General features: G+C 34.1%; 1 protein-coding gene across 14 annotated transcripts in view; it reads left to right on the top strand.

Annotated features, from left to right (window-relative positions):
* Nucleotides 1-24,198, top strand: part of DMD (dystrophin) — a 2,269,491-nt gene that overhangs the window by 1,122,458 nt on the left and 1,122,835 nt on the right. For all 14 annotated transcript variants that reach the window (XM_050777140.1, XM_050777144.1, XM_050777148.1 and 11 more), the window contains one exon: nt 14,843-14,990. In XM_050777140.1, the coding sequence (XP_050633097.1) occupies nt 14,843-14,990 (148 nt within the window). The remainder of the gene's footprint in view (nt 1-14,842; nt 14,991-24,198) is intronic.

Here is a 24,198-nt window from a genome sequence, read left to right as displayed (position 1 = left end):
TAAAACTTAGTAAACATTAAGAAAAATAATAGCTTGATATATTCATTAATATGGTAAATGAAAACTTTTATGTGTGTATAGGCTTTTCTTAATTATAACTACCTTCATAGGAAAAACAGTCTTGTGGAAGGTAATGGTGCCAGTGAATCTGTATAAGGGAGAAAATAGAATTTCCCATTTAGAATAAAGCTAAGTAAAAAGTTAATTGTTTCAGTTTTATTTATACATTTGTAATTGTGTTCTCATGCCATATAAATTCAAAGATACACAGAGATCTTAATTTTTTTATGGCCAAAGAAAATGAGTCTGTCCCATGTAAAACGGACATTTTCGTAAACTGATCTCAAGTGGTGTATTTTGATTTGCTGCAGCAGCGTATGGAGGAAATAACATTTTGGCAGCCTAAGAAGAAAAATGTCATACCTTTCCATTTTTTATTCATACTCTGCACATTTGGAATTTGTATTTTCACCATACTTTTGGGAAGATAACATGAAAATGCCTTACTTGCCTTGAAATCAAAATCTGTTTGCCCTTCATTTTAAAATAAAATGGCTTTTTCGTCTCATTTTCCTTTAGCAGAATAAAGTAAGTTAAATTATTTGTAGTTGTGTTAAGTGTACCATCCCTCCCTCATTGAGAAAGAAACAAAGACATATGATTCCATTTACTGTAATTGTTTTGGTATGCCCAATTGCAATAGCAGTAAAATCATTTACATGTAGTAAAATGTTTGAGCCTTAAAGGACAAGAAGACTAAATTTAGCTGAAGATATACAACTTTCATGTGCCAATGAGGAAATGTACAAAATCAGTTATACATACTTTCCTCATTCGTAGATATTGAAAATATTCATATATGCATATTTAATAATTTAATATTTTCTAAATGAAAATTACATACTAGATATATATTTGGATATTATGATTATTGTTATTGTCAGCATTGACTGAGCACTTACTATAGGCTCAGAAAACTTCACTATATTATTCTTAATTCTTATAACAATCCTGTGAAATATATATTATGCCTATTTCACCAATGAGAATTCTGAAATCAGGAAATTAACTCACTTGCTAAAGTTTACAGAGCACTGTTAGGCAATAAAACAGAATTTCAAACTCATGTTTGTTTGTCTTCAAATTTTATATGCTGTACAACCTGATTGTTTTACTGCTTGTTCTTAATTTCAAAAAAACTTCATACTAAAAGAAGATAATTTGGAAGTTCTAAAGAATATTTTTTTAGAAGGTATACTAATTTGAAGTGGATACCAATTATTTGTATTAAAATTACTTATGGATAAATTTGAATCTGCAAAAATTAAGTGCAACGTTATTCTTTGGCACCTGTTATAGGAGATAAAAATGGTGATTCAATGTAGTTTCTATCCTTAGGGAGCATTTAGTGTAGTTTAGACATAATGACACTAATGTAAATTAGAGTAGAATAAATTCTTTAAAGTAGGACAAAAGGAGTGTTAAAGAGCACACAGTTTCAGTTATGGATGATAAAATTCTAGAGATCTATTATACAGCATAGTGCCTAGAGCGAATAATGCTGTATTGGATGCTTAAAATTTCCTAAGAAATCTTACGTTGTGTTCTTACCACCAATAACAATAATAATAAAGGGGACAAGAGGAAATTTTGAGAGATGACAGATATGTTTACAGCCTTGACGGTGACGATGGTTTTGTGGGTGTGTACTGATCCCCAAACTCTGATATATATGTATATAAAATATGTACAGTTTTTTGTATGTCAATCATACTTCAATAAGGTGGTTACAAAAAAGAATCAAGAAAAATAATCACCCTAATAAAAAGAGTGTTATTGTATATTAAAGAGGGGAGGGATTACTTCTAATTGGTAGTATCAGAAAGGTCTTCATGGAGGAAGGTATAGAAAAATCTAGGACAATATAAGAAACAATACTTTAAGAAAAGGAATGATATAAACAAAAATAAACCAAAAGATGAAGAACCCTCAACGATGTTTATGAAAAATCAGGAGAAATTCCATTTTGATTTGAGAGTATGAGGTACTTGTCGTGATATATAACGATAATTGTCTAGAAATATGTTGAGAAAATGCTGCTTAGAAAGGAAGTTAGGTTATTTATTAATCCATTCCTTTGAAATGTAAGTTTCATGATAATCAGAAACATACGAGTGTAGCTGTTCAATAACAATATGATTTATTTCCAAGAGGATAGTATGTTATAGGAGAAGTAGGATTTTTTTCTCTTTCACAAGCTAATATAGTGTTTACTGATTCTAATGACATTAAAGAAACAAGAAACAAAAAACATATACACGATAAGCTATCCTTATTCGACTATGTTATGGTCTTGCATTCCTGATTAGAAACATACAAGTTAGCCTCCCAAAGTCTCAGTTTTCTCATTTGCAAAGTGAATAAAATAATAGTACCCATCCCCAAGGTGCTGTAGAGTGTATTTAATCATGTACTTAATCTGAAGTTTTAATTAGAGCGCATAGCATATATTTGTGGTTGCTTTTGCTCCTATTTATGGCTAAAAGTTCCTACATCTATTACATATGTTTTGTGTTTGAATGAAGAGAAAGGCACCATTATTTCAAATATCCCCTCTAGCCAACAAATGAAAGCTAAGACTTAGAAGCTAGGATGTCTAACACCATATCCTCTTCATGTGGACTATATAGTAGAAGATATGTAAATTAAGACTCAGTTAAATGCTCACATTTTATAAAGTAGACCCTTGAATATATCAAATCCTCAGAGAGTGTGTTAGCTTGAACTCTTAGCCTGCTGAGTCAGTTTCTATAGTTGATTTCTCCAAAAGGTCTTGATATTAAAAGTAGCATTACAGAACACTAATAGCAAACTATTTCTGCTACTTTGGGTATTTTTACAGGGTGCTAATTGTGCCAAATCAAGACATTGAAATCGCATAATTTTAGGTTAATATTAGCATAATCCTACATACTTTTTCAGAATCAGTGCAGGAATAGTACACCCTGAATATTTTTCCATCATGATGGAATTTTCAAATATCACAACCTTTACATTGTCAGTTGTCTACTGGAACATTATATTTTGGCAAAGATATTTGTAAAAGAGAAGGCAAAGAAAATTTGTGGAGTTCTAGACAATAGTAATATCAGAGACACTTTGCTTTCCTTTTTATAACTAACGATTTAAATAATCAGATACCAAGCGTAGGTAAAGAAATGAATCTCTAACTACTTGAGTACTTATCAATTTATCTCAAGGATATTTATGGTGTTTCCCCCTAAGCCAAAATATAGTGCTTAATTAAGGTCCCTTTAGCCCCCCAAAAACCTCTTAGGTCAAGTTTCTGATATGTGTGTATACTTATATACATATTAAAGTATATGTATGATTGTGTGCACTTTCAGATCAAAAAGTCCTCATTTATCTAAAGCGATTTCAGTTTATTGGTGAGGCTTTTCTGTTATAGCCTCCTCCTCCACAGATCTGCCTATGTAGAGATTTAAGCCCATTAAGAGACCAGCAAAGTTTAAACAACACTTTAGAAATCTAAAGAATTTTAAGATTCCTAGAACTTAAAGTATAATAATAATAAAAAGAATTTTAAGATTTATTTTAATAGTCTTAGTGATAACCTGAATTGTTTGTGAGTCCTTACAAATAATGCAATCGGCATTTAACTAATTTTTTAATATAAATTTAAGTTATACAAGCACAGTTTTTTTTACATGGATATATTGCAGAATGGTGAAGTCTGGTCTTTTTGTGTACCCATGATGCAAATGATGTACTGTGTCTCCATTAAGCAATTTCCTATCCTTCGCCCCCGTCCCACCCTCTGACCCTTCTGAGTCTCCAGTGTCTGTTATTCCACACTCTGTGTATACACATTATTTAGCTCCCACTTGTAAGTGAGAACATGCAGTATTTGACTTACTGTTTTTGAGTTATTCCACTTAAAATGACCACCAGTTCCATCCATGTTGCTGCAAAAGACTTGATTTCATTCTTTACTATGGCTTTGTAGTATTCAATAGGGTATATGAAATTGTTTGTTCCATATGCAATTTGTCTCTCTCTCTCTCTCTCTCTCTCTCTCTGTGTGTGTGTGTGTGTGTGTGTGTATGTATAAAAGCTAAGACTTAGAAGCTAGGATAGACACACAATAGAATACTACACAATGGAATACATTCATTCACACACATATAAAGAACATCTCCACATGTTCTTTATCCAATCATCTGTTTTTAAATAATGCTATTGACTTCTTTAATGTAAGGTTAATTTTATCAATGTTGTTTTGGTTTAAAACACTCACCTTAAAAGAGTCACAGTCCCTAAATTTGTGTTCTCATATTTAAATTAGCTCTCAGTAAATTTGTGCAAAATGTATTATTCTTTTTAGGATGGTGTCGAGCTTACTAAATTATTTATCTTGAAGAATCATCGTTTTGTGTCTTTTATTAATGAAAACAACAATTATGCGATTGCTGATATATTTGGAAAACGATTTCTGATGTAGATTGATTTCTTTTTCTAAATTCTGTATCTGTTAAAAATTTAGAGATTACTAACTGTGTTAATATCGATAATACTAAATTTTATTGCTATTTATAACTTGGAGAGTACTTTCATGCTCCTCAAAAAGCTGAAGAGGCAGGCAATGTTACTCTTGGTTTACGTGTGAGATAACTGAGACTCAGAAGTAAAATAACGTATCCAAGTATTTATGGCTCTTAAATGGAAGATATAAGGGGTTTGTGAAATTACTCATGGACTTTTTTATTCATTCATTCAGTTATTAAAATGTATTAAACATTTGTCATGTACCAGGAACAGTGCTTAGTACCAGAAATTCAAAGGTGCATAAAACATCTTCCTTCTTCTAAGAGGTACATAGTGTACTGGAACAAACAGCCTTGTAAATACATAATTAGAACATGAAGTAGTATGTTAATAGAGGTTTTCACAAAGCTGTGGAAGCTTGTCTTATGGAGTAACTAATTCCAACAGAGACAAGCCTCACAGAATAGTGACATTTTAGATAGGGTGGCATTCTAGGAGACAAAAAAAGGCCCACAGTAAAAAAGGAATTTTGATTGTTATGAAAATTTTCAGATATTCTATGTTTTCAGTATAGTATACATGGTGGACTATGTGAATGTTTGTATAGGGACCAAAGTAGGAAGTGAGGTTATCTGTTAAAGAGTGCTGAGAAACTGAAAATAGGGAAAGATGAGTTGGAATATGCTGAGGAAAAGTTATTAGGAGTGTTCAAGAAAATCCATGACAGTGGGGCTAGAGAGAACAGGCTAGATTAAATAGTCATTTCTGGTTTAGAATTGATAAAATATAGAGACAAGCATGATAAGAAAGAAATTGAGAAGTAAAGGATGGCCTCAAGATTTCTAGCTGGGAAATCATTGACTAAAATTAAAACTAAGGACTGGATTAGGCCATTCTTGCATTGCTATAAAGAAATACCTGAGACTGGGTGTTTATAAAGTAAAGAGGTTTAATTGGCTCATGGTTCTGCAGGCTCTACAGGAAGCATAGCAACATCTGTTTCTGGGGAGGCCTCAGGGAGCTTTTACTCATGGTGGAAGGCAGAGCAGGTGTAGGCATTTCACATGGCAAAAGCAGAGAGAGAGAGAGTTGGTGGTGGGGGGGTGGGTGACTACACACTTTTAAACAAGCAGATTTTGGAGAACTCGTGAGCTCATTTTCATGAGGACGGTACCAAGAGAATGGTATTAAACCATGAGAAACCACCCTGATGATCCAATCACCTCCCACCAGGCCCCACCTCCAACACTGGGGATTACAATTTAATATGAGATTTGGGTGGGGACACAGATCCAAATCATATCAAAGACTTGCATGGGAAAATAAGGAATTGTTGACATAACATTTTTGAGGTTCACATCAAATGTTCTGATGAGGATAGTCCAAGAAACAGTTGGCTATAGAGCTCAGATAAGGGCTGAAATTTGGAGCTGTGTCATAATCACCCTAGAATAAGAGTCAATAATCTCCTGCCTATGGGCCAGTTCCACCCACCACTTGTTTTTGTTAAGTTGTATCGAATCCCAGCCATATCCATTTGCTTATGCTGCATGTATACCTTTTTTTGTACTGCAAGGCAGAGTTGAGTAGTTGTAATGAAAACCATATGGCCCACAAAACCTAAAATATTTATTCTCAAGATCTTTATAGAGTTTGCCAATCCCTGCTGTAGATGTTTGTTGAACCTTTGAAAGCAAATGAGGTTTCATACGGCAATGTCCATACAAGACATTTAAAAAGTTTACCTACAAAAGTTAGAATTCCTTTTGAGGTGAACATATTCTAGTCTCCATTAAGCACAGTAGAAGAGTCCCCTATAATTGGAAAGAGGTCATATTAGGTGTTTTTGTTGGTGATACAGGTAAAAGAAAATTTGTCTTTGCTGTTTATTCAGAATGCAATAAGTGAAGTTATGAGAAATAAGGGGAAAATGTGTAGAATTTCAACAGTGAAAAGAGGGGATAAAGGCATGAGAATGAGTTCTTAAACTCAAGTATTATAAACACTGTGAGAAACTTAAAATCAAATATGACTCCAAACGTATTCAAAGCCTGAGAACAAGGCTCACAACCTGGGGAGGATTAGGGATCAATAAAATAGAATGTTACAAAGTAAAATGTCAATCCAGAGCTGTAAAAATATCAGCATTGAATATATTGAAAGCAGTAAAACTGAAAGAGAAGGCTATCATTTTATACCACTGTGTTTGTTTATTTCTTTGCCTTGTTCTATAAATATTTTAAATTATAAAATTTTTATTAACAGTGAGAGCAGAACTGCCAGAGTGAGCGGATCAAAATTGGGACAGACGCTTTTCACTGCACACTTATTTTTCTGCTGTTCATGCATTATCTTGTACAGCATACATGTTTTACCTAAAAAAATTAAAATTGAGTCTTCTGCTTAGAAAAAAGTATACATTCTGTTTCAAACCATATACAAAAATAAAATCCCAGAAGATTTAAAACCAACATGAGAAAAAAACAAATCGATAAAGCTTTTGCAATAAAATAGAGGAGAATATGTTAATTAATATTGGATAAGAAAAGAATTGCTTGCACAAATGATGAAGCACTAATCGTGAATAAAAATAATAAACTGGACTACATTGAATATTAATAACATGTATACATCAGAAGACAGCACTGAGAGAGTAAAAATGAAACCCACAGAGTGGGAGAAAATATTTGGAATATACACATAATGGATGAAGTGTGTCTATTTCTAATTATGAAGAATTCCTACAAATCTTTCAGAAAAGTACAGATAATCCAATAGAAAAATGGAAAAAGTTCTTGAAAAGTGAACCATGGCACGAAAAGGGCTTGTGGCCTGCTGGCAATATTCTTTTTTTTTTTTTTTAATTATTTTTTATTATTATACTTTAAGTTCTAGGGTACATGTGCATAACGTGCAGGTTTGTTACATATGTATACTTGTGCCATGTTGCTGTGCTGCACCCATCAACTCATCAGCACCCATCAACTCGTCATTTACATCAGGTATAACTCCCAATGCAATCCCTCCCCCCTCCCCCCTCCCCATGATAGGCCCCGGTGTGTGATGTTCCCCTTCCCGAGTCCAAGTGATCTCATTGTTCAGTTCCCACCTATGAGTGAGAACATGCGGTGTTTGGTTTTCTGTTCTTGTGATAGTTTGCTACCGGGATGGCATTTTAAAGTGATCACTTTATAGTAAATAACTAATGCGTTTTATGCATCATAGTAATGTTAAGATTTTTGTCATCTTTACAAAATAAATCCAAATGGCCAATAAATATATAAAGAATTTCTAAGTCCCATTAATGGTCCAGGCCATGCAAATTAAAACTAAAATGAAATATCACTGCTTACCAACTAGAATCATTGAAATGTATAAGTCTGACAATTCCCTGTGGTGGTGAGAATATACAGCAATTAGAAATTTCACACAGTGTTACTTGATCTGTGAATTGTAAATAGAAGTATAAACTTACACTACTGCTTCTTGGAGTGAAATCCATTTGGCACTATTTAGTAAATTCAAAGATCTACATAACCTATAGCCCATCAATTTCACTTCTATATATACACTCCACAGAAATGCATGTGTTCATATTCCAGGAGACATGTTTGGGAATGTCATAGCAGCAAAGTAATAGCCCCAAACCAAAAACTACTCCAGTATTCATTAATAGTAAAATTTGCTATGGTTTGAATGTGTCTCATTCAAAATTCAGGTGTCGATAATGTGCTAGTACTAAGAGGTAGGGCATTTAAGTGATGATTAGGCCATGAGGGCTCCTTCTTTGTTAATAAAACTAAGACCCTTATAAACAAGGCTTCATGTGGCATTCAGTTCGCTTGCTCTCTTGCCCGTCTACCTTCTGCCATGTGAAGATACAGCAGGAAGGCCCTCACCAGACACCAAATACCAGCGCCTTTATCTTGGACTTCCCAGGCTCCAGAACTGTGAGTGAATACATTTCTATTATTTGTAAATTATCCAGTCTCAGGCATTTTGTTATAACAGCACAAACAGACTAAGATAATCATACAGTGAAAAATTAATCAACAACTAATAAGCAAAGATGTAGATTAATCTTGAAACTATGATATGGAGTGTTCCATTTGGCTGCTGGAAGTTTTAGTTCTTGGTCTGGGTGATAGTTACCATGGGTTTATATGAATTGTTCCCTATATGATGTTTCACAACAAAAAGCATTTAAAAAGTAAATATATGTAATATACTCAGAGATAGGTATGGCCAACCATGGATTCCATGCTGAAATAGTGATTCAGAGTTCATCCGCAGTCTAATGACATTGCCTATTTAAATACTTTAAGTCCTGAAATTGAAGAAGGTAATTTCTTAAGAAGGAATTTCTAATTTATGGGTCTATTCAGCACCAGAGAGACACTAGCATGGCTCAGGTTCTATGTTGCTTATTTTATTTGCATTTAAAGTCTTAAGCCAAATAAAGGTAGACTAATAATGACAACAACTACTACTACTCATACTTGTTGAACACTGCCAGACACTGTTCTAAGAAATTTGTATTTTCATTTGTAACTGAGCTTACTTGAATCTCTTCTCTTTTTTTCTTGGGTAACTAGTGGTCTATCAATTTTATCTTTTCAAAGAGTCGACATTTTGTTTCATTGATCTTTTGTATTTTTTGTCTCAATTTCATTTAGTTCTGCTCTGATATTCGTTATTTCTTTTCTTCTGGAGCTTTGTGTTTGCTTTGTTGTTGATTCTCCAGTTCCTTGAGGTGTGATGTTAGGTAGTCAGACTGTGATTTTTCAGGCTTTTTGATGTAGTCATTTAGTGCTAGAAAATGTCCTCTTAGCACTGCTTTTGCTGTATTCCAGAGGTTTTGAACAATAGCTATTGTTGTGAACGTGGTGAAAACGGAACACTTGTACACTGCTGGTGACTGTAAATTACTACAACCTATATGGGAAACAGTATGAAGATTTCTTAAAGAACTAAAAGTAGATCTAACATTTGATCCAGAAATCTCATTACCGGGTATTTACCCAGAGGAAGAGAAGTCATTATATCAAAAAGACACTTGCACGCATATGTTTATAGCAACACAATTCACAATTGCAAAGATATGGAACCAACCTAAGTGCCAGTTGACCAATGAGTAGATAAAGAAAATGTGGCATATATTTTCATATACTGTGAAATACTACTCAGCCATATACCATGCAATACTACTCAGTCATAGAAAATAATGAAATAATGTCTTTTGCAGCAACTTTGATGGAGTTGGATGCCATTATTCTGAGTGAAGTAATTCAGGAATGGAAAACCAAATACTGTATGTTCTCACTTATAAGTGGGAGCTACGCTGTGGGTACACAAAGGCAGACAGAGTAGTAGAATGGACTTTGAAGACTCAGAAGGGGCAGAGTGGGAAGGGAGTGAGGGATAAAAAGTTACCTATTGGGTGTAATGTACACTACTTGGGTGACACGTGCACTAAAATATCTGATTTTACTTCTATACAATTAATTCATGTAACCAAAAATCATGTATATTCCAAAGTCTATTGATTGTTTTAAAAACATTAATAAAATAAAAGATGTAAAAAAAGAAATTTATCTATACTCATTTATTAAGCTCCCACAATTAACGTTAGGAGGTAAGTACTTCATAATTGGTAGTATACTTATCTTTTATTAAATAATTGTATTACTTAGGAAGTTTAGGGGTGGGGAGAAGTAGCAAGGTACTATGATTTGGGGCAGATAACTAACCTTTATTTATTGGCACATACAGTTTGGACCACGAGACACTAGCCAAGGTCTGTCCTCCTCACCTAATCAAAGATGAAATATGTGGGATGAAGTAATCAGCAGCCCAAGCTGAGTTTGCAGACCTAAGTATAAAGCAACAATGGATATGTCAGAAAGCTACTAGGGTGTTATTTATTTAAATCTATTTCATGGAATTGACTACCACCTTAATGGCCCGAAAGTGTTAAAGTATGTCCCAGAGTACTGAATTACTCCCTAAATGTAATTTATGCTTGAGAATAATCTGACTAACTTGATTTAGAACAGCAGGAAATAAGTTATGCTGCACATAAATGAAGCAGCAGTGTAATTTTAAATACCAGTTGCATAGTGAATGAGAATTTTAATATTTGCAAAATTCTAAAATCACTTGATTTATTATCCATATGTTTATACTGACATTTTTTGCCCTTTATTAAGTTCCATCTATATTTCTTCTTACTGCAAAGAAAGAAAACTTTTTTCCTAGAAATATTACAGAAGGCAAAAATTATATTTGTTTCCCTGAATGCTATTTTTGATGTCTCTACTTGTTTCTAGTTGTTACCATTTTCTTCATTCTTGGGCAGTCCAATTAATGGAGCAAGAAAAATTTAGGGAGGACAGTGACTAATTAGATATTAAATTTATAAATCTAACATTGTAAAACCAGAAAAAAATATATTTTTTTCATTTGGAAGTTTCCTTGGTGGAAAAGAGTTTAAGTTTATAAGTAGTCATGATAAAAAATGTAATTTTATGTAGTAAATTCAAGAACATATTAAATTCAGCACACATTAAATACTGAAAAGTGTATTTTAAAATTTTATGTGAGGCTTGAAATGGAGTTTAAAGTATTATTACTCACATTAAATGTCATCACATGTAAAGCCCATGATTTTATTCTTTAATATTTTGTTTGAATAGTTACTTATTTCAACAGTAATTTCAATAATAAAATTAAATCAACTTTACAGTTTTCAAAGGTTTAGCAGTTGCATGCTGTAATAAATACTTCATACTTATATATTTATAAAGTAACAGTGTAAGTCATTTTTATTAGGTCCTTGAGGATGCAAAAGTTTGGATTATACGAGGAGACAAGAGAAAAAGGGAAGAAGGGTATTTCAGAAATATGCTATTGATACGCAAATTCCCAAGTCCTAAGGCAGAAGCAGGGGTCGGGCAGAAAGTCCATCCTGCCTCCCTCTTGTGGGCCTGCAACAATGATGTAAATGGAAGGCCTGTTCCCCTTCTCTTCCTACCTCCAGCTCTGTCTTACAGAGCTATGGGTACCATGATCAAGTATATGAACCCTTATAGTTTTCTTCTCTGGGAGAATGTAAAGGAAAGATAACTTGTAGAAAGGAAAAGAATTCAGGGTGAGAGGGGGATTTGTTGAATTTGGTAGAGGATGGCAACTATCAATATGATGAGTGATTGAGAAACAAGTCTGTGCAACAGGTTTGAAATTGAAAATCTTTAAGGTATACAGGATCCTGAAATGAAGAATGGGCATTTATAGCAGTATGTTGGAGAAACAGTCACCTCCTAGTAGCTAAAAGTGTTGGCAAAAGTATAGTTCAAGTGATTGGGTAGGAAAAACAGCAAACCAAGAGTGGGGACTGATGGTTGCTACAAAGGTGGAGTGGTAAGTCATGACCAACTGGTGCTTCTCTGTGCTCTGGTTAGCTGCTGACTGTTTCTCAGACTGTGATAGCAGGAGGAGGGTTGGAGTTAGCAGTCATTAGCATATGAGACTGCCATTTAAAAAAATTTTTATTCTATTTTTCTGACTCAAAATATGAAAAGCACACTGTAGACAAATTGAAAAATATAGAAAAATCATGAGGTCAGGAGATAGAGACCAACCTGGCTAACACGGTGAAACCCCGTCTCTACTAAAAATAAAGAAAATTAACTGGGCATGGTGGTGGGCACCTGTAGTCCCAGCTACTCGGGAGGCTGAGGTAGCAGAATGGTGTGAACCCAGGAGGCAGAGCTTGCAATGAGCCAAGATCGCACCACTGCACTCCAGCCTGGGTGACAGTGCGAGACTCCATCTCAAAAAAAAAAAAAAAAAAAAAAAAAAAAAAAAAAAAGTATATAATAAAATTAAAATATATATAGTCTCACCAGTATGGAACAATGCTACCTATGTTGCATAGTTTTTTTAGATTCCCATTCAAAAGCAACTCTTTGACTCCCGTGATGCAAATACACGTGCAGTTCGTTTTTAAAGGGAATAAACTCTTAAGATATATTGATAGGTCATTTATTGTATGTTATATACCACTGAAAATACGTGAATGCTAAATCGTTACTAAACATGCAGAAACATTCCCAGGATCATTTTGTTGTGGAAGGATATAATGTATCTGAATAACTCTAGAATACCATTAATTATCAAAGGCAACATTCTTACTTTTCACTAACTGTAGTTAGAGAATAGCTCTTTGGCTACCTTCGGTTGCCTTTTTTATGCTACCAAAATGCTGTCTGTTTTACATGATTTGAAAGGTTAAGCATATGATTATTCATTAAATACAATGTCTGAAAGAATGCAATGTACATGTAGATACATTCTTAAATTTTAGGTAGTTAATAAAAATAAGGGGAAAAAGACTCTAGAACTATCACTTTCAATTGTTTAACTGATAAGGTGAAACTTCATCTTGGAAAAATAAAATATTTCACAGGAGAGCATGTGCAGTGGTAGAAAGGTGCCATTGAAACAAGAGATATTTGGGTTAGAAGCCTCTCTCTACTACTATTTAATACCATTTTCACCTTTCGGCAAATTACTTGGCCTCTGTTTTCTCCAATGGAAAATGGGAATAATAATTGCTATGCTGCAGGGTTATTGTAGGTGTCAATGAAATGATATGCCTGACACTGTAAAAGCACAGAGCCCGGTGCCTGGCTATTAGTAATTGTTTCATAAATGTTAATTCATTTCTCTGCCCAGTACATCAGTAGGCAGTTGTAGCAATTTTAAAATTCTAGTGTTACTTTAAATTCCTGAATGAAGGTAGAGGACTGTAAAGATATCATGATATTCAAAAGTATGATCCATTGCTTCTTAAGAATAGAGTTCATAAAAACTTGACAGATTCCTGTACTCTGAGGCAGCACCATAGCCAGTAATCTTTAGGATGGCTTTTGGTTTAGTGCTCACAAATGCTTGCTTGAACAGGCCCCAGGAGATCTGGTAGACTGTAAGTCCAATAAGATTTCAAATCTTACTTTGTAGCAGTGTTTTTCACCTTGACTGTGCATTGAAATCACCTGGATGCTTTGAAAAATAACAATGTCAGCATCCAACCTCCAGAAATACTGATTAAGTTGATCTTGAGTGGAGTCCCAGGGTCACTGTTTGGTTATTGTTGTTGCTGTTTTTTTAAATGCCCCGGTTGATTCTTATGTGCAACTGTCTTAGGTAAACATAAAGCCCTGGTTCATATTATTTCTGCCTCAGTCTCTTTTATGACTGGAAAGTGACCAATGCTTGCTTCCTAATATTCTTTCCATGTGCGATGTTAACACATTTGACTTGTACTAAGTTCCTGCAGTATTCCAATCCAAAATTTTAGTGGATACAATAAAATAAGTAGGATTCAAGAAGGCATCACATAGTTTAGTTTATCAGTTAGTGAAATGCTTACATCTGAGCCTACAATATGAATTACATCTGTCATCTTATTTTAAATATTGACAGAATCTTTAATGATAGTGATGAATTATTGATTTATTGGTGTGTTAATGGTACTTTAGTTATATTTTTAAGTTTTATTTGTAATAACTATATGTATTTATGGGGTGAGTGTGATGTTTCAGTGTAATGTTTCATTGCGTCATGATCAAATCAGGTTACTTAACATATCCATAACCTCGAACATTTATAATTTCTCTGTGGTGAGAACATTTAAAATTCTCTTTCACTATTTTGAAATATACAGTACAATATTGTTAACTTTGTTCATCTTACTATGCAGTAGAACACTAGAACTTATTACTCCTTTCAATTGATGAATAGATAGTTTTGGATCAAGAATAATATTGAAAGTGATAGAATTTATGAAGTAATTTAATTTTTATCCAAACATATTTTGAAATTGAATATATTGCTTCCAAATAATTTATTACAATGTTAAGATATTTGTAAATTTCTAGAATTTAAAAAAATATATATTCTTAGGAAAGGAAATGCTAATCGTCCAAAATAGTTTCTTTACCTTTCTTTTAATCAAGAAATATATTCACTTTAAACGGAAAAATTGCAACCTTCAGTTTAAAATCATCTTTTTTATTGAGCATGTTTAAAAAATTTTGTGGGTACATGTTAGGTGTATCTATTAATTTTTATTTGTTAATTGAAACTAAACTCTACAAACGCCAGAAACTATCAGAATATCTTTGTCAGTATAACCAAAAAATATATGCTGTATCTCTACAATCTGTTTTATATCATCCATTTATTTTTCTTGATCCGTATTTTTTACCTGCAGGCGATTTGACAGATCTGTTGAGAAATGGCGGCGTTTTCATTATGATATAAAGATATTTAATCAGTGGCTAACAGAAGCTGAACAGTTCCTCAGAAAGACGCAAATTCCTGAGAATTGGGAACATGCTAAATACAAATGGTATCTTAAGGTAAGTTTTTGATTTGTTTTTTTTTTTTTTCCTCTAAATTGTGTTTATCTTCATCACATCTGGACTGTTTAATTTCTTTAAGTTCAGGTTGTGAAGGATGATGGAAATGACCACTTTTGACTTTTGTTGTCATCATTATACATACTAGAAAGAAAATTATAATGGTAATATTAGAGAACTGTGCTGTGGACTTTTTGTGTCAGGATGAGAGCGTTTGCCTGGACAGGACTGGTTTATCTGATAAACTGCAAAATAGAATTGAATCTGTGACAAAAGGGAGCATCGTAACAGCAAGGTGTTTTGTGGCTTTGGGGCAGTGTGTATTTTTGCCGTATGTTGGAACCGTTCCAGAAGGAGAACTTGTGGCATACTTAGCTATAATGAAGTTGCTAGAAATATCCATCATGATAAAATTACAGTTCTGTTTCCCTAAAGACAATTTGTAGTGATACTGCCATATTTCTATATATTCTATTGACAAAATGCCTTTTGAAATAGTCCAGAGGCCAAAACAATGCAGAGTTAATTGGTGGTACTTATTGACTTTTTTATGGTTTATGTTAATAGAGAAGCAACAAATGGATGATAACCAGTGTATAGTTTAATTTCAACTTGTTGTGTCCTTTGAATATGCAGGTAAAGATAGATTAGATTGTCAAGGATATAATTTGGTTCCTAAAATATATAGTTTAGGCATAAGAAACATTGTGTTTATTACACAAAGGCTTAATTATGTTTGCATCTTTTTTTAGCTCAAATTGTTCATGTTGCAGTAGTCAATCAAGTGGATTTGAATTGTAGCCAATTTTTAATGCCAGAAAATACTGATTAAGACAGATGAGGGCAAAAAACACTCAGTAGTTTATTAAATAGTTTAGATATTTCAAAATGCTGGATTCACAAAAGCAGTATCACATTTGACTTTACAGTCTTCATTCTCAAATATGTTTCTATAGTGAATATGCCTTTTGATATTAAGGAGTTAAGCATTTAAATGCCTATGTATATGATAAGCTATTTAAACACAGAAAATGAATATTTTAAAAATCTTGTGTAATCATATATATATCAATCAAACTTGTATGCACACCAGCATTGGCATTTGTATAGAGAGGAAATGTATGGATTCTCAATCTGCTTTAATATAGAAGATACATTTTAAAAATAGCACTGAAGTGAATTTTGGGCTAATGCAGCATAATGGGGTCTCTGCCTGAGAGGCAGAAATATATTAGAGTTATATAAAATGTTTTGGGGGAGATATAGAAACTACTTGCCATTTTCAATGATATCCAACCCATGGTAGTTATATATTTTAATTTATATTTTATTATAAAATTAGTACTTATTGTGAAAAAAATCAAGCAACATAGAAATGTATAAAAGAAGTACCTCCATTCTACTCTTTGGAGGATAGTTATTCCGTATGGATTTTGGTACATATTTCAGGTTGGGTTTCTTGGAAAGCCATTGTAAAATGGAGATTTGTATGTAGAAGGTTTATTAGGGAGTACTTTTACGATCAAGCAATTTGTTTTGTCGTAACTTCGTGTAGTCCCCAGTTCTTCATGTTCCTTGTTCTTGAAGTCAGTTAAGCTCTTGAATCTGTGTATTTAACATTTCATCAAATTTAGAAAGCTTTCAGCCATTTTTTTTAAAAAATGGGACTCCAATTGTACATTTATTAGGCTCCTGAAAACTGCCCCCACTACTCACTGATGTTATGTTCATTTTCTTTTTAGTCTCGTTTCTCTGTAATTCATTTTATATAATCTCTATTGTCAAATAGACTCATCTTTTTCAAAGTCTAATCTATGGCTAATCCCATGTAGTACATATTTTTAACATCAGATATTTTCATCTCTTAGAAGTATAATTTGGGTCTTTTTTATTTCTTCCATGTGTCTACTCAACATGTTCAGTCTTTACTTTCTTGATTATATGGAATACAGATATAATAACTGTTAGAATATTCTTCTCTACTAATTTTATCATCTGTGTCTATTCTGGGTTAATTTAAATGGATGTATTTTTCTCCTCATTAAGGGTGTTATTTTACTGCTTCTTTGGATGACTGGTAATTTTTGATTATATGCCAGACGTTGTGAATTTTAACTTATTGAGTGCTTGATACTTCAAATAAATTCAAATATATTGAAATAAATATTCTTAACCCTTGTTCTGGAACCCAGTTAATTTACTTGGAAACAATTGATCTTTTGATAATCTTCCTTTTATGCTTTGTTAGTTATGACCAGAACAGTGTAAGTTTAGGGCTACTTTTTCCCCACTACTGAGGCAAAACCCTTCTGAGTACTCTCTTTGATGCCCTGTGAATGATAAAATTTTTCACTGGAGCTAGTGGGAACAGGTGGTATTCTTAGCCACATGTGAGCTCTGGTGATTGTTCCCTTTAATTCTCTTGTGTAGTTCTTTCCTTAGCTTTGAGTGGTTTTCTCACATATATGAACTGATCAAGACTCAGCTGAAGAATAAAATAAAGCTTTCTGCAAATGTCTAAAATGTCCTCTGCATGTGTATGACCTCTCTGGTATTTTGCCCTGTGATCACTAGTCAACCTTGGGCTGCTGAAACTCTCAGCTTCATCTTTTAACAAAAGCCTCCTGGCAGGGACCACTGTCCTTCAATGTCTGATGTTCAGTATGTTGAAAACCATTGTAGCATATGTTTTGTCTTTTTTCTTTTTTTAAATGTTTCAGCCAGGAGGTTAAGTACAGCCTTTTTTACTCCAACTTGGAAACAAGTCCAAAACAAACTATTTTGATGTAATTTGATCTTTTGATACATTAACGTTATACAATTTTGTGAATATATCATAACTTTAAGTTTCCACAGACTGTCTAATGGTCCTCATTTCTTGACAGTGTGGCTTAGTTGCAATTTATGAACATTTTATCAGAACTTTTTCCCTCAATTGGATAATTTTTTTTTTTTTTTTTTTTTTTTGAGATGGAGATTTGCTCTTGTCGCCCAGGCTGGAGTGCAGTGGCAGGACCTCAGCTCACTGCAACTTCTGCCTCCAGGCTTCAAGTGATTCTCCTGCCTTGGCCTCCCGAGTAGCTAGGATTACAGGTGCCCGCCACCACGCCTGGCTAATTTTTGTATTTTTAGTAGAGAAGGGGTTTCACCATGTTGGTCAGGCTGGTCTAGATCTCTGACCTCAGGTGATCTGCCCATCTCAACCTCCCAAAGTGCTGGGATTACAGACGTGAGCCACCATGCCTGGCCAACTGGATAATCTTAAAAAGACTATTTTATTTAGTCTATTTTTTTCTCAATCTGTAGATGAAATAAGAAAAATCATTCTAGATGTCCAAGGAAAAATTCTTTCAGAAAAGAGCTGTGAATGACATCACAAATCCCCCAAACAGTTAAGGTATTTCTTTCCTGGTTATTTTATGTCCAAAATCATGCATATGAACATGTGCACACACACATGCACACACATGAGTGTGCACACACAGGAATACATATACACGTACATAATATACCTTAGGTTATCTTTCCATTCTGAGTAATTATCTTAAAATGGGTAAAATAAACCCTGTAAGATACCTTCATCGATAAGGCAAATCAAAGCTTTGGTAATTTCAGCTATCTTGACCATTGTTGATTGACTAATAACGAATAGGAGAATGAGTTTAAATATTTACTATGAAATACCAGAATCTCTGGGACACATTTAAAGCAGTGTGTAGAGGGAAATTTATAGCACTAAATGCCCACAAGAGAAAGCAGGAAAGATCTAAAATTGACACTCTAACATCGCAATTAAAAGAACTAGAGAAGCAAGAGCAAACACATTCGAAAGCTAGCAGAAGGCAAGAAATAACTAAGATCAGAGCAGAACTGAAGGAGATAGAGACACAAAAAACCCTCCAAAAAATCAATGAATCCAGGAGTTGGTTTTTTGAAAAGATCAACAAAATTGACAGACCACTAGCCAGACTAATAAAGAAGAAAAGAGAGAAGAATCAAATCGACGCAATTAAAAATGATAAAGGGGATATCACCACCGACCCCACAGAAATACAAACTACCATCAGAGAATACTATAAACACCTCTACGCAAATAAACTGGAAAATCTAGAAGAAATGGATAATTTCCTGGACACTTACACTCTTCCAAGACTAAACCAGGAAGAAGTTGAATCCCTGAATAGACCAATAGCAGGCTCTGAAATTGAGGCAACAATTAATAGCCTACCAACCAAAAAAAGTCCAGGACCAGATGGATTCACAGCTGAATTCTACCAGAGGTACAAGGAGGAGTTGGTACCATTCCTTCTGAAACTATTCCAATCAATAGAAAAAGAGGGAATCCTCCCTAACTCATTTTATGAGGCCAATATCATCCTGATACCAAAGCCTGGCAAGGACACAACAAAAAAAGAGAATTTTAGACCAATATCCCTGATGAACATCGATGCAAAAATCCTCAATAAAATACTGGCAAACCGGATTCAGCAACACATCAAAAAGCTTATCCACCATGATCAAGTGGGCTTCATCCCTGGGATGCAAGGCTGGTTCAACATTCGCAAATCAATAAACATAATCCAGCATATAAACAGAACCAAAGACAAGAACCACATGATTATCTCAATAGATGCAGAAAAGGCTTTTGACAAAATTCAACAGCCCTTCATGCTAAAAACGCTCAATAAATTCGGTATTGATGGAACGTACCTCAAAATAATAAGAGCTATTTATGACAAACCCACAGCCAATATCATACTGAATGGGCAAAAACTGGAAAAATTCCCTTTGAAAACTGGCACAAGACAGGGATGCCCTCTCTCACCACTCCTATTCAACATAGTGTTGGAAGTTCTGGCTAGGGCAATCAGGCAAGAGAAAGAAATCAAGGGTATTCAGTTAGGAAAAGAAGAAGTCAAATTGTCCCTGTTTGCAGATGACATGATTGTATATTTAGAAAACCCCATTGTCTCAGCCCAAAATCTCCTTAAGCTGATAAGCAACTTCAGCAAAGTCTCAGGATACAAAATTAATGTGCAGAAATCACAAGCATTCTTATACACCAGTAACAGACAAACAGAGAGCCAAATCAGGAATGAACTTCCATTCACAATTGCTTCAAAGAGAATAAAATACCTAGGAATCCAACTTACAAGGGATGTAAAGGACCTCTTCAAGGAGAACTACAAACCACTGCTCAGTGAAATCAAAGAGGACACAAACAAATGGAAGAACATACCATGCTCATGGATAGGAAGAATCAATATCGTGAAAATGGCCATACTGCCCAAGGTAATTTATAGATTCAATGCCATCCCCATCAAGCTACCAATGAGTTTCTTCACAGAATTGGAAAAAACTGCTTTAAAGTTCATATGGAACCAAAAAAGAGCCCGCGTCTCCAAGACAATCCTAAGTCAAAAGAACAAATCTGGAGGCATCACGCTACCTGACTTCAAACTATACTACAAGGCTACAGTAACCAAAACAGCATGGTACTGGTACCAAAACAGAGATATAGACCAATGGAACAGAACAGAGTCCTCAGAAATAATACCACACATCTACAGCCATTTGATCTTTGACAAACCTGAGAGAAACAAGAAATGGGGAAAGGATTCCCTATTTAATAAATGGTGCTGGGAAAATTGGCTAGCCATAAGTAGAAAGCTGAAACTGGATCCTTTCCTTACTCCTTATACGAAAATTAATTCAAGATGGATTAGAGACTTAAATGTTAGACCTAATACCATAAAAATCCTAGAGGAAAACCTAGGTAGTACCATTCAGGACATAGGCATGGGCAAAGATTTCATGTCTAAAACACCAAAAGCAACGGCAGCAAAAGCCAAAATTGACAAATGGGATCTCATTAAACTAAAGAGCTTCTGCACAGCAAAAGACACTACCATCAGAGTGAACAGGCAACCTACAGAATGGGAGAAAATTTTTGCAATCTACTCATCTGACAAAGGGCTAATATCCAGAACCTACAAAGAACTCAAACAAATTTACAAGAAAAAAACAAACAACCCCATCAAAAAGTGGGCAAAGGACATGAACAGACATTTCTCAAAAGAAGACATTCATACAGCCAACAGACACATGAAAAAATGCTCATCATCACTGGCCATCAGAGAAATGCAAATCAAAACCACAATGAGATATCATCTCACACCAGTTAGAATGGCAATCATTAAAAAATCAGGAAACAACAGGTGCTGGAGAGGATGTGGAGAAATAGGAACACTTTTACACTGTTGGTGGGATTGTAAGCTAGTTCAACCATTATGGAAAACAGTATGGCGATTCCTCAAGGATTTAGAACTAGATGTACCATATGACCCAGCCATCCCATTACTGGGTATATACCCAAAGGATTATAAATTATGCTGCTATAAGGACACATGCACACGTATGTTTATTGCAGCACTATTCACAATAGCAAAGACTTGGAATCAACCCAAATGTCCATCAGTGACAGATTGGATTAAGAAAATGTGGCACATATACACCATGGAATACTATGCAGCCATCAAAAAGGATGAGTTTGAGTCCTTTGTAGGGACTTGGATGCAGCTGGAATCCATCATTCTTAGCAAACTATCACAAGAACAGAAAACCAAACACCGCATGTTCTCACTCATAGGTGGGAACTGAATAATGAGATCACTCGGACTCAGGAAGGGGAACATCACACACCGGGGCCTATCATGGGGAGGGGGGAGGGGGGAGGGATTGCATTGGGAGTTATACCTGATGTAAATGACGAGTTGATGGGTGCAGCACAGCAACATGGCACAAGTATACATATGTAACAAACCTGCATGTTATGCACATGTACCCTACAACTTAAAGTATAATAATAATAAATAAATTTAAAAAAAAAAAAAAAAAAAAAAAAGAAATTATTTTAGAAAACAGGATGTAGACAGTGGCTGTTAGCAGACAATTGTTTGGCATGAGCCAGTAATGGTTACTGTGAAAAAAGTGAACCAAGCAGCCCAAATATTAAACAAACACACTCAGAAACACGTTGGAGTTTGAAGCCTCATATGTACAATTTTCAGTAAAGAAATAATTTTTAGACATGAAATACAACATAGGGGTATGTTGTAAACTTGTCCCTATATATTTTGATCAAATTGCATCTTTTCTTTTTCACTTTAAAAAAGAGAATTTAGTGCTTTAACTGAGGCTTAGTGTTGTCATTCAAAATGTACTGACTGCCAATAGCAGCAGAAAGATAATCTGGTTCCATGCAACTCTTTTTTTTTTTCCTCTGTCACGAGTAAAAGACAAAATTAAATATATGAATTAGTGCTTTTTGAAGATATTCCAAAGCAATATACCATGACACTATGGAGAACCTCTCTAAAAATACCACATTGTTTTTCTGAGAAAAATATCAATCATGTTATATGCCACTCAAATTGGTTTATTAATAAATTCATTGAATGATATCAGTATCTCTTAATGCATTCACTAAACAAGCAGTAATTGAGCGCATATACAAAGTTTTATCATCCACCAAAATGGTGATAATCCACATTAGGCTCTAATAGAAGTTTAGCAGAGGGGTTAAGAGGTTAAATGCTGGACTCAGAAAGATTGGATTCAAATCCCACGTCCTTTAGCTTAATAATTGTAGAATCTTGTGAAAATATCTTAATTCTTTTCATGTCTCTGAAATCTTTTCTCTAAAATGGAAATATAAATGAGATGTGTATAAAACCACTTGGAATAGCATTTTTCACAAAATAATTGCTCATTAAATGTAAGCCCCTATTGTTACTAATCACTCTTTATAAGTGATTAGTTCATTTCAATACAAACTAAAACTTATTTGCTGAATTATTATCTCTAAACATCCACAATGCAGAAAAACCAACCTGGGAATTTCATAAAACCTTATTTTTATGTAGTAGAATTTCTTCTCAAAGCATAGCTCTTGGATTAGGAATTGAGGAAAATTCCAATTCAGCCAAATGCATCTGTTTCAGATAGCTGACACTTCTGCCTACTCATTTCCTAACTAACAAGAAGAAATGTTAATGGGAGTTTTCAAAGGGAAAGCTGAACACCATGAAGGAAAGTGACACAAATAATGTTAGCTCATATAGTGACAGGGTGAATTTGTGTGCTTTCAAGTACCTTCAGTGAAAATAGGAAAGTAGAAATTATAAAATGCCCTAACATTTAAATCTAGCATGTTCTTGTAGACTAGGAAAAAATAAGTTTTAAAACATGGACTATATATAATAGAATGATATGGAAAATGTTTGTAGTTGCCAGTAGATACAATAACAATTACCATTAGATTGAGTATTTAAACCAGCTGAATATTTTTATTAATGGAAATGGCATCTGTTTTGTGAAATAATGCTGCTGAATGAACCATATTAAAATTGACCAGTATTTCCTAAAGAACGTTGTCACAGACATACAAGCATGAGACCCTAAAATCTTAAGGTATTCCCTCTGAAATCGACTTTAAGACATTAACAGTAGTGGTATTGTTTAGATGAAGTTTTTAGGCTTTAAATCATCAAATGTTAAGTAAACATGGGGAGCGCAACACCAGCGTGTTATTTTGACATGAATAAACTGCTGTTTTTAGGAAAAAAAATACTGTCTTGTTAAGGTTAAGCTCATTGGTTTTCTGGTATCTTTTGCAATGTTGTTGTGTTTTACTGCTCCATAACGTATTGTTATATGGTAAATGTGCAATATATTTATATATGTTGCTGTAAAGAAATGTAATAAGAAACTGTTTACTTTGTGATATAGCAGTAAAAAATGTATTCATTGTCATTGAGAATACAGAAGTAAATATGGATTACATATGTCATATTTTAATGTACACATGGTCCCACCATCAAATGTTGAAAAACTTCTAAAGTATTATTTTCTTTAAGAAAAACACACTCCCTTTTCTCAAATGTGAAATGTTCAGAGAGAATGGAAAATTACCTGTAAAGCATGTAGTTATAGCGTGGGGGACCCTGCTGTAATCTCTCAGATGAGGAACAAAAAGGAGAAAGAAAGAGCGCACTGGTGCTTTGGAGTTGAGGAGAGAAGGCAAAAAAAAAAAAAAAAAAAAAAAAGAGTACAGAAATGTCAAAGACAAGTTTAGCTGCTCTTCAGGTCTGCCTTACCATGGTTATTAGTGATTGAAGAAAATTCTAAAGCACGTTTTAAAGGACCC

The sequence above is a fragment of the Macaca thibetana genome, chromosome X (assembly GCF_024542745.1).
Source record: "Macaca thibetana thibetana isolate TM-01 chromosome X, ASM2454274v1, whole genome shotgun sequence".
Lineage (NCBI taxonomy): Eukaryota > Metazoa > Chordata > Mammalia > Primates > Cercopithecidae > Macaca > Macaca thibetana.
This window is presented reverse-complemented; position numbering and strand designations above follow the sequence as displayed.